General features: G+C 38.3%; 1 protein-coding gene across 12 annotated transcripts in view; it reads left to right on the top strand.

Annotated features, from left to right (window-relative positions):
* tns1b (tensin 1b) overlaps positions 1–15,003 on the top strand; it is a 188,262-nt gene that overhangs the window by 133,408 nt on the left and 39,851 nt on the right. For 10 of the 12 annotated variants that reach the window (XM_063888454.1, XM_063888455.1, XM_063888450.1 and 7 more), the window contains 8 exons: positions 87–151; positions 1,726–1,809; positions 2,526–2,638; positions 2,723–2,783; positions 4,814–4,889; positions 8,254–8,383; positions 8,711–8,778; positions 9,167–9,287. In XM_063888454.1, coding sequence (XP_063744524.1) covers positions 87–151; positions 1,726–1,809; positions 2,526–2,638; positions 2,723–2,783; positions 4,814–4,889; positions 8,254–8,383; positions 8,711–8,778; positions 9,167–9,287 — 718 coding nt within the window. The remainder of the gene's footprint in view (positions 1–86; positions 152–1,725; positions 1,810–2,525; positions 2,639–2,722; positions 2,784–4,813; positions 4,890–8,253; positions 8,384–8,710; positions 8,779–9,166; positions 9,288–15,003) is intronic. The other 2 variants (XM_063888451.1, XM_063888462.1) reach the window with 1 other exon arrangement.

Below are 15,003 nucleotides of genomic sequence, written 5' to 3'. Positions count from 1 at the left end.
AATGCTGATGATGTGGAACAATTGCTCTAGGAGGCAGACTAGCATTACCTGGATGATAAATCTGTGTTTGATTTATGTCTTTTCAGGGCAACCGGGGCAGAACGGGAGTGGTGGTGGCAGCCTACATGCATTACAGCAACATATCTGCAAGGTAGGTCCATAATCCAGAGGGGAAATGTACAGCACACTTTGAGAGAGAGAGAGAGCAGATAAAGTCATACTGGACTACAGCCAAACATAAAGGAGAAGTAAAACCGGCAGAATGGGGACACATGAGAGGAAAAACTAAATAAACCAGCATTGTTCATCACAAGACCGAAGCACACATCGGAGGAACAGACGGAGATGTGATAAACACAAGAATGAGGGGCAGGACATGAGACCGGGGAACAACACTTTTATTTGGAAAACTATTTGATATTGTAATTATAAGCAGAAAGCAATGAGTTAGCTTCTCACTAAATCACAAGACTGGAATTATAAGTGGCCAATTTATCTTTATAGGATTTGATTTTAGATCTCATAGATAGAATGGCATTCTCTTACATAAACCAAAGAGATGTGAATTGTTAAATTATCAGAAGTAGGCCATTACTCGTTTCGGAAAGGACGCCAGGAAAAGAATGTTCCCTGCAAAAGTATTACCTTTCTCTTTAAACTCATTACCTCACACATCTCTTTAAAGCTGCCGTGAAGTAGCTGTTAAAATATAAGTAGCAGCAAAAAGCCAGAACATGAAACCATTGTGACATTTGCCGTAAGGGAATATAAATGTTACGTAAAAAAAATGGCATGAAGGTGTTTTACTGTGTGCTAGGTTAAGGAGGTCATGCAGAATTAGATGTTAGGAATAAAGACTGAGGGCATTATTTTCTGCAAGATCTTAAGATGTGTACTAGACACACTCGGCTAAAATTGCACGACATGATGGGAAATATTATGAAGGTCATGTTTGTTGTGACAGGTGCATCTCAGGTTATTATTTCTAGCCTAGTTGTGTGTTGACACCTGTGTATACTGATATAAAGAATGCTGAAGGAAGGTCTTGCATAAACATGCTTTTTCTTGACATTCAATTTCATGTCATTATGTGACAGAAGCATGGCCGAAATGGCAGAGCTTACTATGAACACATCGTATGACATACTGTACATACTAATATAAACTTGGTGGAAGAAGGAATATAGCTATTACTCAAGTTAAAGTAGCAACACTACTGTAAAATGTATCTGTTACAATTACAATCCCCAGTCATGCATTCGAAAAGTACTCATTACGCAAAATAGTCAATTTCAGAACAATTTTACTTTAGTTACTGGATTACGATTATTGATCCATTAATGTGTTTATTACATCTGGAAAAGGTGGAGCTAGTGTGATTTATTTTGGATACTGGTTATGAATATATTAACCTGTAATTACTGTAATTTTTATTAATAATTTACTAAAATCTGAATCTGTAGAGTAACTAAATGTGTCAGATACATTTAGTAGAGTATTGACGACAATATTGGCTTTGAAATTGTAGTGGAGTAGAAGTGTCAAGTAGCATAAAATGGAAATACTCAAGAAAGGTACCTCAAAATCGTCCTTAAGTGCAGGACTTTAGAAAATGTACCTTCATTACATTCCAAAATACCGTTGATTAACATTGCATGTGCTCCAGTGGAAATAAAAGGTGCTTTACTTCATGTATACTGACCAAACTTCTCTGTCTGAATGTAGTGCTGACCAGGCTCTGGACAGGTTTGCCATGAAGCGCTTCTATGAAGACAAGGTGCTTCCTGTAGGCCAGCCATCCCAGAAAAGGTCAGCCTTCCCTCCCTATGTGTTGATTATAGTATGAGTTTGACCCCAGTGAACTTTCTCTGAAAAAAACCCCTTTAAAGCTGCGTTTTGGATTTGAATGGCCACCTGGCTGCAGCAAATGAGCTAAACACAATGTTAATATGTCTGACTTGTTGTTTAATTTATCTGCTGTTTATTGTTGGGCAGTTGGACTAGAGGGGAATTTTCTGTTTTTTTATAAGTGAAAACAGCTGCTTTTATGCTAATCTGTAATTGGTGCGTTAAAAAAGTTAATGGAAGCGCGAAACATTTGAAAAACACATTGCTATGATTTCCAACTAGCGCTATTTTAATGACCTTATTTTCTTGTGCCATCCTATTCCAGTTGTCTGTCTGGAGAACGTGGAACTCCTCATAATTAATTAATATGATAGTAAAAGCTAAGAAGCAACCAGTAGCATTTCATTGAGCAGATTGTTTGCAGTATATTTGAATGGAAAGTGTAGTTTAAAGGCTAATTTGTGGGACTAAAAACCAAAACAATGAGTCAAAAAAGTGACTGCAAGGTTTGTCACTACCAACAATCATTGCATTTATCAAATAACATAATAGAACAGAAACAAGGTGAAAGGTTGACTTATTTAGGATGGCTAACTACATGTATTGAGAAGTATTGAGTGTCACCAGAGGTCAGGGTAACTATAATAGGAGTTTGTCTCTTCCTTAATCTTGCTCAGGTATGTGGAGTACTTCAGTGGCTTGCTCTCTGGACATATCAAAATCAACAACAAACCCCTGTTCCTTCACCATGTTATCATGCACGGCATCCCAAACTTCGAGTCCAAAGGAGGTAAATGCAGAAATGCACTCACATCAGGAATGTCACATAAACCTCTTCTTTTTTAAACTTTTTTTTTTTTAAATTGTGTTGCAGGTTGTCGTCCTTTTCTCAAGATCTACCAGGCCATGCAGCCCGTGTACACATCTGGGATTTAGTAAGTCTTAAAACACACTCGCTCTCAAATGCTTTTACAAGATTCGATGGAAAGCTAGCTCGTAGTGGCTCAATAATAAAAAACCCGGATTTTCCTTTATAGCCTCTCCCTTTACTCCCCTTTCCCCCCAATATCCACATTCGCCTTCACCCTTGCCGGTTTATGCTCTATGCTTGCCTCACATTATTGTGTTTAGCTAGCCTCCCCAGCTGCAGGCTCTTGTTTCCCTACTTTAGATCCTGCAGTCACTTCTTCTGTTATTTGTGACTGGAGAGCCAATGAAACAGTTAAACAGGCATCCGTGTGGACGCCTGTGGGGTATTACTGCCAAAAGACCCTTGATGGTTCCCAGAGCCGGACAGGAAATAATGGATTCTATGATTTCTCTATTGTTGTGTTGGGAAGAGAGGAGGTTAAGGAGAGGATAGCAGGGGAGAGCTGCCCTCAGATTGATGAGGCACAGGCTGCAGTGATGCCACATTTAAAAGCATTCAGCACATAACAGACCCAGACTGTTTTATCGCGGTGCATAGTAAATATGTGCTTGTTCCTAAAGGAAAAACATGCATACAAAGTTCAGACCATGCGGTTTCCATAGCTAAAAATGCAATTTGTAAACCTCACTAGTATTTTAAAATCTAACAACTTAATAAATTAACCAATTACATTCATAATGTTTCACCTACTGCAGCTCTGGACTTTTTAACAAAATTGTTCATGAACATTGATATAAAGCTTCGGCATTAATTCCAAATCCGGTGCTTTTGTGAAAGCACCAGCACTCCTAGAAGACTAGCATTGGCAAAACCCGTAACCGGCAGTCCAGAGCTATACAACCCTTCAATGAGGGAGTACAAAAATGTTAATTGTCATTAAGTAACTTGCATTATTCGGCCATTATTTGAATGACACTCTCAGACCTCTCAGTATCCATCGCTAATCTCCACAAAGAGTGGTTTATGTGAATGGACCCTAACGAAGCTAGTAAGTGGAGCTCAACGCTGTGTTTTTGTGATATTTCTGGCCACTTGGTGGCAGAGCAAAAGTATTTATATATTATCACGTTATGAGTTTGAATGCCTAAAGTGTTGGCTAACCAAACTAATTGAATTAGAGTTGTGTTTCTGTCCATCTGTTGAATATAAATCCAATATCAACTTGCCTTTAAGCTCTGTTTTTTTGTCTCCTCTTACTACTTTGAGTAATATCTGGCTCTTTATTTGCTAAATCTCCACTGAGTTAATTGGCTAGTTGCTAAATTAAACATTGGTCTGTAATTTGATACCGTACAATTAACCTACAGTGTTTATCAGAGCTTTTATGCTTCAAAGTGAGGGCAGAGTTTGTAGGCAAGAAACCAAAACAATTAGCTGAAAGATGCTAAAATGCTTAATTTAACCGAGAGTTGGTTAATAATCCTCTGCGAGTGTGTTGGTACAAGAGACACGTTTAACATTGATGGAATATCACTTTCGTAATATTTCTTAGTGCGGTTTTAAATTCCCTAATCCCTATCTCCTTGCTTTTGCCCTCTGATTTGAATGGTGCAGCTTTTATGAAACGTTGTTAAAGTTGTAACTGTAAACAATGAAGCCTGCTTGTGTGGAACATCTAGTGGTCTAGCGTTAATACATAAACACATTTACAGCATACAGCATAACTAAGTGTGACATTAGTGCACATACACTTCCAGACTGTCGACCGCTTAGAGCCCCAAATCACATTCCTCCCCACTTTCTCTCACATGCTCTCTATTAGCACCTTCCACCCTTTGATCCCACTCTCCTCATGTAGACACTAATACCCAAAATTAGCCAAGCGCTGCTACGCGGCTACGCCTTGTGATGGCCGCCGTTCAAGCAAATGACGGATCGTTAGTAGACGATGTCATGTGAACATAGTTATACCCAGACACGAAACATCAAAAAGAAACGATGCAGTGGAGTTATGTTGGATTAGACTGTGATCATTTTACAGAAGTAACAATGGCAGGCGTGTTATTTCACATGTTGTGGTTTCTTTTTTTGCAGTAATGTTCAGGGTGACAGCCAGACCAGCATCTGTATCACCATTGAACCCGGTCTTCTTCTGAAAGGGGACATCTTGGTAAGAAAAGCAAAGACGCATGAAAAAGATAAAGAATTAAAGCTTAGTAGAGTATATTAGCTTTTTAGAAAACATTTCTCACATTTCTTTTTCTGTCTTATGTCCCTGGGTTAACTCCTATGTGAAGGCAATAACAGAATGTATTGTCTTGCTTTTTCCAGCATTACCACTGCCAGAAAGAAATACAAATAAATGGATGTTAAATGATTATCTCTGTATGAGAGCAGCTGCAGAATCGTACAGGTGTCACACTATTTTATTATTTACTAATTCAAAGTACACATTTTTTTTCTCCATTCTGACATTGGGTGTATATACTGCTGCAGCAGTTTATGGTGTCCATTCATAAAATAAATAGGGCCATAAAATCTCAGGGGAAGACTGGACTGGTTCCTATACCTCATTTTATAGACTCATTAGCACACAATATGTTGCTGGAAACAATGACGTCAAAAAGGCAATGCAGAGACTTCCTTTCCAACAGTGCGACACAGGGTTGTACTGAAACATGACATAATTATAAGTAGGTTTTGTTTCAGATGTGTATTTTTAAGGTATAATATGCAATATTATCGCATATAAATGTCTAAGAACAACTAGACATATGTTAAGTTGAGAACATTACTCAAAATCTTTCCAACCATTTTTCAACTGAGAGAAATCTGTGATTTAAATGAGCTAAATGGTCCATTTCATTTGATAAGCTGTAGCTCTGGGGCATCTTATAGACTTTTTAGATGTTAGTCGTTTTTAATATTTATGTATTTCATTAAGTCATCGGCAACTGTATCTTGAGTTATAGAATCAAGTCAAATAAAAGCTAAGCAACATTCTGAATGAAACTCTTTTACCAGTTTTAAAAGCTTGGTCTTTTTGTTTTGGAGCGAAGACCTCAGCCATTTGTTGGCTTTTGGTAAACACCTTTTTTTCCAAATTTGAGGGATTTTGATTTAAAACAATCTCATTCCCTTGCACTTTTAGAAAGAAAAGAGATCCACAATAAAGAAACACCTGTGGCCTATTTTGCATTTGCTTAAGCAGAGAAACTGCATACATAGGCAAAGTATGTGCTTATACTGTCATTCAGGCCTTAACGTTATCCATGAGATGTCCCCGGGGCCCATAAATTCAACACGGACAATTTTGAAAGGAGCACTTACTCTATTCTCAAGGCCGTTCAGAGCTGAGCTCATATCTCATCCTTTATTTAAGACACACTAATGGATTCTGGTGAATGCATCGTCAGACTGAGCCCTGCTCGTTATTATTCAGATAACACGGAGAATGTGAGCGGTGGCCTTATGGCCAAATGGAAGAGGCATTACTCAGCATGGAGTGTGCTCCTGCATTTAAAACTGCTCTGGTATGTGTTTGTTGAAATGAGTTGTGGATAACATGACTGCCAAAAAATATTCCTTATTGAAAGGTTATTACAGAAAGATAACCTCAGAGGGAAATCTTTATAAATATGATTTAAATTCTTCATGTTTTTGCTGTTGCTTCCTTCGTTATCCACTAAAGGTTACTTTAATTCCAAGTTCAGTTTTAAGTCAACAAGCAAAATAGGGACTTATAGTATGGCTAAATATATTTGTAAATGTACTTATTTGCTTCCTTGCTACGAGTTTGATGAGAAGACCGCCATGTTAATGCCTCTACAGTAAATATTAAGGGACAGTTACCCTTGTCTAGAACACAAAGCCAGCCTACTAACACCTCAATAAATTGTCTAAAGCACACATTATACCAGGTTTGTTTAATCAGTATAAAACACTAAACATAAACTTAATAACTTCTGTTTTCATGAGGTATTGTGTGCTAAACTATTTCCTGGCAGGGCGCAGTGGTTTCCTTCCATAACAATATCTAGTTTTTAGTACAAATGTATCAAAATTAGCTATAATGTACAAACAAGCTAACAAACTGTTGACTGTAGCTGTGAGAGAGGCACCAATCTTCTCCTAACAATTACTCTGGCAATAACATCCTCCCAACACATATTAAACTCTGTAATCATCACATTATATCAGTTTTATTTTATTAATCAAACTGTAAACCTAAAAATAAAGAATTGTGGTTTTACGAGGTGTTATGTGGTGGACTATTTCCTGCCTCGGTGCAGGAATTTCCTGCCATAGCAAAAATGGAAATGTTTGTACGAATTGAACATACTGAGATATAAAGTCCTAATTAGCAAGCTGATATATACTAAGGAATTATTTTTGTTCTACTTGCGGCAAGGATAGCTGTTTCCCACTGCTGGCTGTAGCTTTATAATAACAGTAGGTGAGAGGCACCATTCTGCACTTTTTTTTTTCCTCAGTAATGGAGCAAATAAGCTCAAGTAAATTTCCTAAAAAATAGAACTATTCATTCAACATTGCAGATTGTTTGTCTTGATGAGGTTTAACTTGGTTGGTTAGCATAGCGCCTCTGCTAAGGTAACATTTAAGCTCAAAATTAATGTTTTCCTTTCTACTTATTGTTCTGAGACTTGGCTCAGCAGCATTGTGTTCCTCAGTGGGAGGTTTGCGGTATTCCCAGAAAGCTACACTAAGCCACAGGATATTCTAGCTTGCCTTCCTCTCGCCCTCCATCCTTTATGTGCTTTTGTGGATTTTGGAACTTATATGTTTTGCCCCACAAGTAGAGAATATGTGGAAAGCCAGTCAGTGCCACTTTCCGCAAAATCATATTTCAATTGAGTTTTTAGCTGCTGTTTTTATGCAGTTCCATTATGACATATGGTAAAGTATATATAATTATGTCAGGTATTTTTTCTAACCTTTACAGCAGCAGTTTGCGAGCTGCAAGTTGTTTGCGTTAAAGGGTATTCCTCCAGTACCTGTAAATATGAGGTCCTTGTAAAAAACTAACAGGTCCATGCTTCCCAGCAGGAGACAGCAGGAGGGAGAGAGAATATCTTCCTGTGTGTGTCTTTAGTGTTGCTCTTAAAGCTGTTTGTGTTGCATTTTGGACAGTAATGCCAGTGGAGAGGCCATACATTACGAGGGATATATATATATATAAAAGTCTTAAATGCTTTCTCTAGCGCTGAGCCAGTATAAAGAAAGAGCCACTATGAATCAGGCTGGCATGTCTCTGGCTCGCGTTTCACAAGGATCATTTTATATTGCTCAGCTATTCAGCCCGTAGAAGTGGTTAGATTTCTCTGAAAACGTTTTTTTTTCCTTATCAGACTTGACACATTGTGTAAATTCATCCTGAAATGGTTATTTATTTGATATTCAGTGTACCTGTTGACTTAAAAGGAATACAACGTTATTAAGTTGTCTGTTAGACTCTACATTGCTGCATCTGTTCAGTGTTGTTTGAGTTCCCTCTGATGTTTTTCACCCCACAGCTCAAGTGCTACCACAAGCGTTACCGCAGCCCGTGCCGAGACGTGATATTCCGGGTGCAGTTTCACACCTGCGCCGTGCACGACCTGGGGATTGTGTTTGGGAAGGATGAGCTAGATGAGACATTTAAAGGTAATAGTCCTCAGAAGGTCAATACAATTTACATTACTTGTCATTTACTTAATGCTTTTATTCAAATAACTAGACTTTAATATCTTTAATGATCGTGCAGGTCCTTGACATCCATTTATCCCAAGCCAGAACCGCCCAATTGCCTCAAATTTGTTTGCGAACATGTCAACCTCTTAAAATATTTCCTTATTGTTAATACAGTTCTAAATTAATATATTGCCTTTTTTTCTTCTTTGTATTTGCCACTAAAATGATTGATAATGTCTGAGTAATAGTTTCATAATTTTGCTGTTTCCCAAAGTCTCCATTTTTATTTCTTGTGTGCAGATGAGAGGTTTCCAGAATATGGAAAAGTGGAGTTTATTTTCTCCTTTGGACCAGAGAAAATAAATGGTAAGAGTCAACGTGCAATTTTGGAAAAAACTAACAAAAATCATACTTCACCTTTTATACATATTTTTAGACCATTTTTGCCTGGCAGTATAGTATGGGGATGAGCCAGGCCACGCTCCGTTAGTCTAAACTATCTGTCAGCAGCTGTCATCGAACTGACAGAGCTGTCAGTACTATAAGTCATTTTTTATTCTGAGCACAGCACAAAGTATTGGACAAGTCAAATATGCTGCAAAAAGTGGAAAGAGTCTAAATAAAAACGAGCAGCAGTATTTCACAAGTGTATCATATTGCGGGATATATATTTCTTCCTTCACATTCGGATCCATTTTTCTCTCTAATGGTTAAAAGACATTCACATGTTTTGCTCTGTCTCTCTGTACTTCTGGTCCAGGTGTGGATCAGCTTGAAAACGGGCCGAGCGTCTCGGTTGACTACAACACACAGGACCCTCTGATCCGCTGGGACTCCTACGAAAACTTCAACCAGAACTGTGAGGACAACTCAGACGGTATGTGCAGGATAATACAATGTGATATGCATTAAACTCTACAGATTCTGTGCTACATACTTCACGCGGTAACAGAATCAGTGCTAACATGAAAACTCACTGAGCAGTAATTCATACATTACTTGAAATTGTCTCTGTTTTTGTCTATGAGTTTAAGTGAGCTGCATTTTAGAGCATGCTATATTAAGATGGCAACCCTGGAAAACATAATACATGTTTTACAGAATAAACATTGGCATTGAATGCATCATAGCATCCTGGCATTAGCAATTAGCTTTAAGGTATGTATATATGTAAGTGCTTCATCTCTAATTTACCAAATCTATGATGGCAATGGATGAAGGATTGGGTGGGAACTTGGGTTTACCTTTGTGCACGCAGCACCATCTTTAAGTGAATACAAATAGAGTGTCTGTGGGTCTATTATACAAAGAAGGCAGAACCCCTTCTGCCACCCCCCCCTACTTGTGTCTTGTAAAGTTAACAAGGTGTTAATGTTTACAGCCCTTACGGCCACTTTAAGCTCACATGCAATCACTTCCCCACAACTTATACGTCTACAGAAGCATATATTAATTATTTGTTCCTGTTTCTTGAATTATCAACATTATCATCTCAAAATATTGGGAAAAGATTTTCTGGGGAAATAAATAGGCCTGTTTGTTTTTACCATGAACATTTTCTCAGAATTCTGATACAACCCTGATAATCATTTTAATTCAGCTGAAAAAAATCCCTGAATTGATTATATTAAGTAACTCAATTTCAAGATTCATGTATCTGCATATGATCCATTACTACTGTACTGCTTGCATAGTTTTGTACATTTTAGCAAACCCACAGCACAACAAGAGGCTGCACAAGCTTTCTTCAATAGCTTCTTGTATCCTGGCGTCTGGAAATGTATTTTTAGGGACATACCACTCCTCACCTTTCTGGTGAAAGGTCACTTTGTAAGAATGTAATGTAAACTCTGCATGTGACTGTGGACATGCTCTTTAATGTGGTTGAGAGGAAGAGGCTGGGATTCTGGGTTTCTGTCCCCCTCTCACACACACACACACACACACACACACACACACACACACACACACACACACACACACACACACACACATAGACCTCCGTAACAAGGCTGCTTTTGTTTTTCTGCGTGACACAGAAGAACATTTCGCCTGCCTCCTAATGGAGTTTAAAGACTTTCACACTTTCATCACTTCAAACCTCCCACACGATAGGGTCAAACTGAAGTCAACAAACCAGTATTGGAATGTTTACTGAAAAACCCTGACCCTAGCACTAAAATGCTTTCGGAGTATTGATTAGTTTCTTTAATGCATCCCAACGTTACTGCAAATGTACAAGCATCATATCGACGTAGGAGGAATTAAAAAGACTGCTGATGCACAGTGTTTATCTCACGTATCAACCCTGATCGGCATCACACTGTTTTCCTGCTCCCCGAGTTGTAAATAGTATTTCGTGTTTTGAAAGGGAGGAGAGGAATTGGTATCTGAATTCATTTGTGGTGAAATGGTGGCCGCTGAGAAACCAAAGGCCCTGTGGGACATGAGTGCAGTGCAGGAAATTCCTGGGTTCAGGAGCCACAGGCATGGACTTCCTGCTGAGGGAGCGGTGGTCATTCTGCGACCAAAGTGATACTTTCACTGCCACCCTAAAATAACAAGCGATGCTACGCCCTTAGAGATAGCAGGGAGCCTGTTGGCCTTCCAGAGAACTGCAGTAGATGGGATGGTCAGCTTGTGCTTTCATCAATGAGATAAGTATTCAGCTGACATTCTGAATAAAAAGCTGATATTTGGATGGATTATTGTGTTCAGTTGGTAGAGCTAGAGGCCCATTTACATGTGTTCTGTCCCGGTTGTGGTATACGCAGGTTTGAATCTGATTACTAATATGAACCTGAAAATGAGCATAATAGGGCCCCTTTAAAGGACACATTACATAATGACAGGGACATTTTTGAAGAGGGATGTCTGCTGGATATTAATTGTCCTTGATGAGAATGGTGGAGGGGGGGCATCCACCATTCCCAGAGTGATTTTATTAGTCACCCAGATATCCAAAGGTCGGAGGTCACTTGGCTACCTTCTATCACTGCCCATAAAGTGTCTCGACTGCAGCTTGAAATAGGCCTTGCTAAAATAGAATAGGTGTAAGTCTCCTCTCATTATGTTTCAGTGAAGGTGGTGTGTGTGTGTGTGTGTGTGTGTGTGTGTGTGTGTGTGTGTGTGTGTGTGTGTGTGTGTGTGTGTGTGTGTGTGTGTGTGTGTGTGTGTGTGTGTGTGTTTGTGTGTGTAGGCTGCCTTTCCTATCTTGTCTTCTGTCATATGATGGTGATACTGAGGCTTAATTTGACTTTGATAGTATTACACACACATACCCAAACCCAATAAAAGCTTTAAACAGGAGCATGCTAAACAATTTCCCACACTGGTGGCGAGTGCGTTTAATAATCTGACTCTATATATAAAAATGAGTGTTGTTTGAAGAAACTGAGCCTTTTTGTTCCAAATTAATTAACTAACTTAGTATTTTAAATTCATGAAAGACAAACATTGTTATATCCATAAAAATGGTAATTTCCCTTTCTTATCGATGATGTAAGAGATGATTATGATGAGACATGTAAGTCTGTAACAATGTGCCTATGAAAACAAAATTGTTCGAAAGTGTAGGCTAAAGCTAACCGTATGCATGTAGAGAAAGATGTAAGCTGCTGGCTAAAGTTTTTTTAATAGCAAGGCTTGAAAAGTAACTTTCACACATTCACTGCAAATTGGGCTCATGGTACTCTGCTCAGATAGAGAAGCTGAGGTACCCTCCGACCCTGCGAAGTTTGCTTCTCTGAATACCATTACATTTTAACAAGGCTCCAAATGTACAAATCGGAGAACTAGTTCTTGTTTATGAATGGACTAGTTTGTGCCAGAGTGCAACTGCAACATCCTGTCCAACGAACAGAGAAATAAACACCACTATTTCGATGACTTATTCATCTCTAAAGAAGTTCTCATGCAAAAACTGAGAAAAATGTTCAGCCTTTTAAAAACATCACCTTGGACTTTATGGAGTACTTTTGTTATCATCTGACATCTCATATATCAAGAATTAATCCATTAGCCAAGACACAAAATTATATAATTATAAGTCAAAGCCCAAGCACACACTCCAAAGCTGATGTTCTTATCTAGCTACTTGAGACTTGTAGTTTTTGATAAGCAATAAAATGTGTACCATAAGTATCCTTCTGGCAACATTCAAAGACACCATTAAAAATGTGTCCCTCTCACCGAAACAAGAGGGAAATGGTTTCCAGGAAACTGGAGCATTTCCACTGTCATTTGGCTTTACACTTTTTAGTGCTAAAAAGGTACTTAGTGGCTTTTAGAGGCAAGAGCGGGAAAAAAAAGAGGATGTATATCTTCCCAAGTGTTAGTTAGAAACAAAAAGTGTTGTTGTGGCGTTTGCAGTTGCTTGTCTGAGGTAGGCGCTAGGCTACTTACAACAAGCCTTTTCCTCTTTGTTTAAAGCTCAAAATTATAGGGCCAATGTTTTTGCTGGGATCAACATTGGGTAAGTGTCGGTGTGGTTGTTGGTTTCCTAAGATTGATGTTGACTTTCATTGTGTTTGTTCCTTAAAAACAGCTTCTGTGGGTGAGCTTCAGCACAGGGATTATTATCATGCCCACACTTTGCAACAACATACCAAACATATCCAAAACCTTATGCTAACATGATGAAAGTCACCCTGACTACACAAAACTGTAGATCAACCTCTATGGGGGGTCATCACTAAAGGATGCACTTGCTCCTTTTTATATTTGGACTTGTATCTAAACATTTTTTAAATCATCAATATAGAGCCTTGGCCACAGTCGCTTGAGTCCATTGAATCAGTCTGCAGTGGCACTGAAAATAGCAAAGGGGAGGGGTTGTTTGGTTGTTTCAGACGCCTGTGAGAAGTGAAATACGATCCCAGCTGCCCTGTTAGAGTAACATTGTTAACATGTTTAATACATGTTTAATGGTGCATCACATGCAAGAACAATTAAAAATGGTTCACTTGTGGTCAGTTGGTTTATACATTTTAAACAAAGGATTCCACAATTGAGCAGCGGTGTAAAAGTGTAGAAATACTTAGTAACAAGTAAAAGTATTAGCATCAAAATATACTTAAAGTTCCAAAATCTAAATGAAGTCATAATGCAGAAATGTAAGGAATACTGTTTATTATGTCATTGGATTATAATCAGTGATCCATGAATATATTCATTATTTTAATGTTGCAGCTGGTAAAGGTGGAGCTAACATCAATGAGTGTTTGCACTGCCCAGTATCAAACACAATAAAGCATAACAATTCAAGGGCATTTTAGTTTTTTTATTAATAATACTTGTAGCTGTAAAGTAGTAACATGTATTTGCACTATTTTCAAGTGTGATGTAGCATAAAAGGGAAAAAAATAAAATGCAAGTACTTCAACAATGTATTTTAGTACAGTACTTGAGTCAAAGTACTTTCCAGCAGTGCAATTCAGCAGCAACAACCCTCTGAGATCCTCTGTGTATAAGATTCAAATGAAAACAGATGTATGTCATTCACTTTACAAGGTAACATACCAGATATTTGTTTAGTTTGGCCAGCCAGTTTGCAGTAATATGTTGGATGGCGTTAAGGTATTTATTGATTGGCATCCTGCTTCACAATCACCTGCTTTTTCACAGTTATTTGACTCATAACATCCAACTTTTTAAAGCAACTTGAGAAAGGTGTATACATCATATTTAACTGGTGTCATGTGTTATAAAGGAGGAATTTTTTGAAGCAAGTGGCTGTTTTACAATCTGATGGTGGAGCATATCTTGTCAGTGGAAATTGATAGTCTTGTGAAAAATGATGGACTGTTTTGTTTTGTTTACAAGTTAGTACGAGTGATTGACTCAACTTGGTATCCCATTGCATTTCTGGAATACAAGGACAGCGAAAAGCAAACCATGATACATATTTTGAAAAATTAAGGAGAGTTATTTAGATAGATTTCACAAGAGTTAGACTCTTTGGCAATAATTTCCCCAACACTGAAAAACAAATAAGGAGTCACACTTGTTAGTGTTGATGATGGTTTTTCAGCAATGGTTTTGACTGGTTCAGCTCTATTCAGAATGATCCAATGCATTTGTATCATTTACGCTATACGACCAATACATTTTTTTTTGTTTGGTGCCACAACTCTTCATTAAGAGGATGAAACAACATAAACAGCACTCTGTAAATCACATTTTCCATCCATTGTGAAGACCTTAGTTTGTTTGGTCATAATTCTGGAAGTGTTAAATCTAAAGCAATCTAAAACTGGCATTTAATACCGTACTTAAACTTTCTCTTCAAGTTCGGAGAGATTGTCTGAGGAGTCTGAGGAGCTGAGGCACTGTGAAGCTCTTTTGTGCACACATTCACAGGAGGAAGAGGAGGAGGAGTGCAGGAGAATGTCAGTGTGGGTCTGTGCATGCTGCAGCACACAGACACTCTCCGAATGTGATTTGGTGAATTTAAGTCAATCATTTCTTCTCAGCATGAGGCTGCTGATGCCTTTTTCCTAGCTTTGATAGTTGTAGAAGGGTTCAGCGTGAAACCTGTGCCCAGCCTGCTTTTTTAAAGAAGAAAAGCTGTCACAAATTCAGCAGCTGACGTC

This window comes from Eleginops maclovinus, chromosome 7 (assembly GCF_036324505.1).
Source record: "Eleginops maclovinus isolate JMC-PN-2008 ecotype Puerto Natales chromosome 7, JC_Emac_rtc_rv5, whole genome shotgun sequence".
NCBI lineage: Eukaryota > Metazoa > Chordata > Actinopteri > Perciformes > Eleginopidae > Eleginops > Eleginops maclovinus.
The sequence above is the reverse complement of the archived record's forward strand: the minus strand, read 5'-3'. Positions and strand labels throughout refer to the sequence as shown.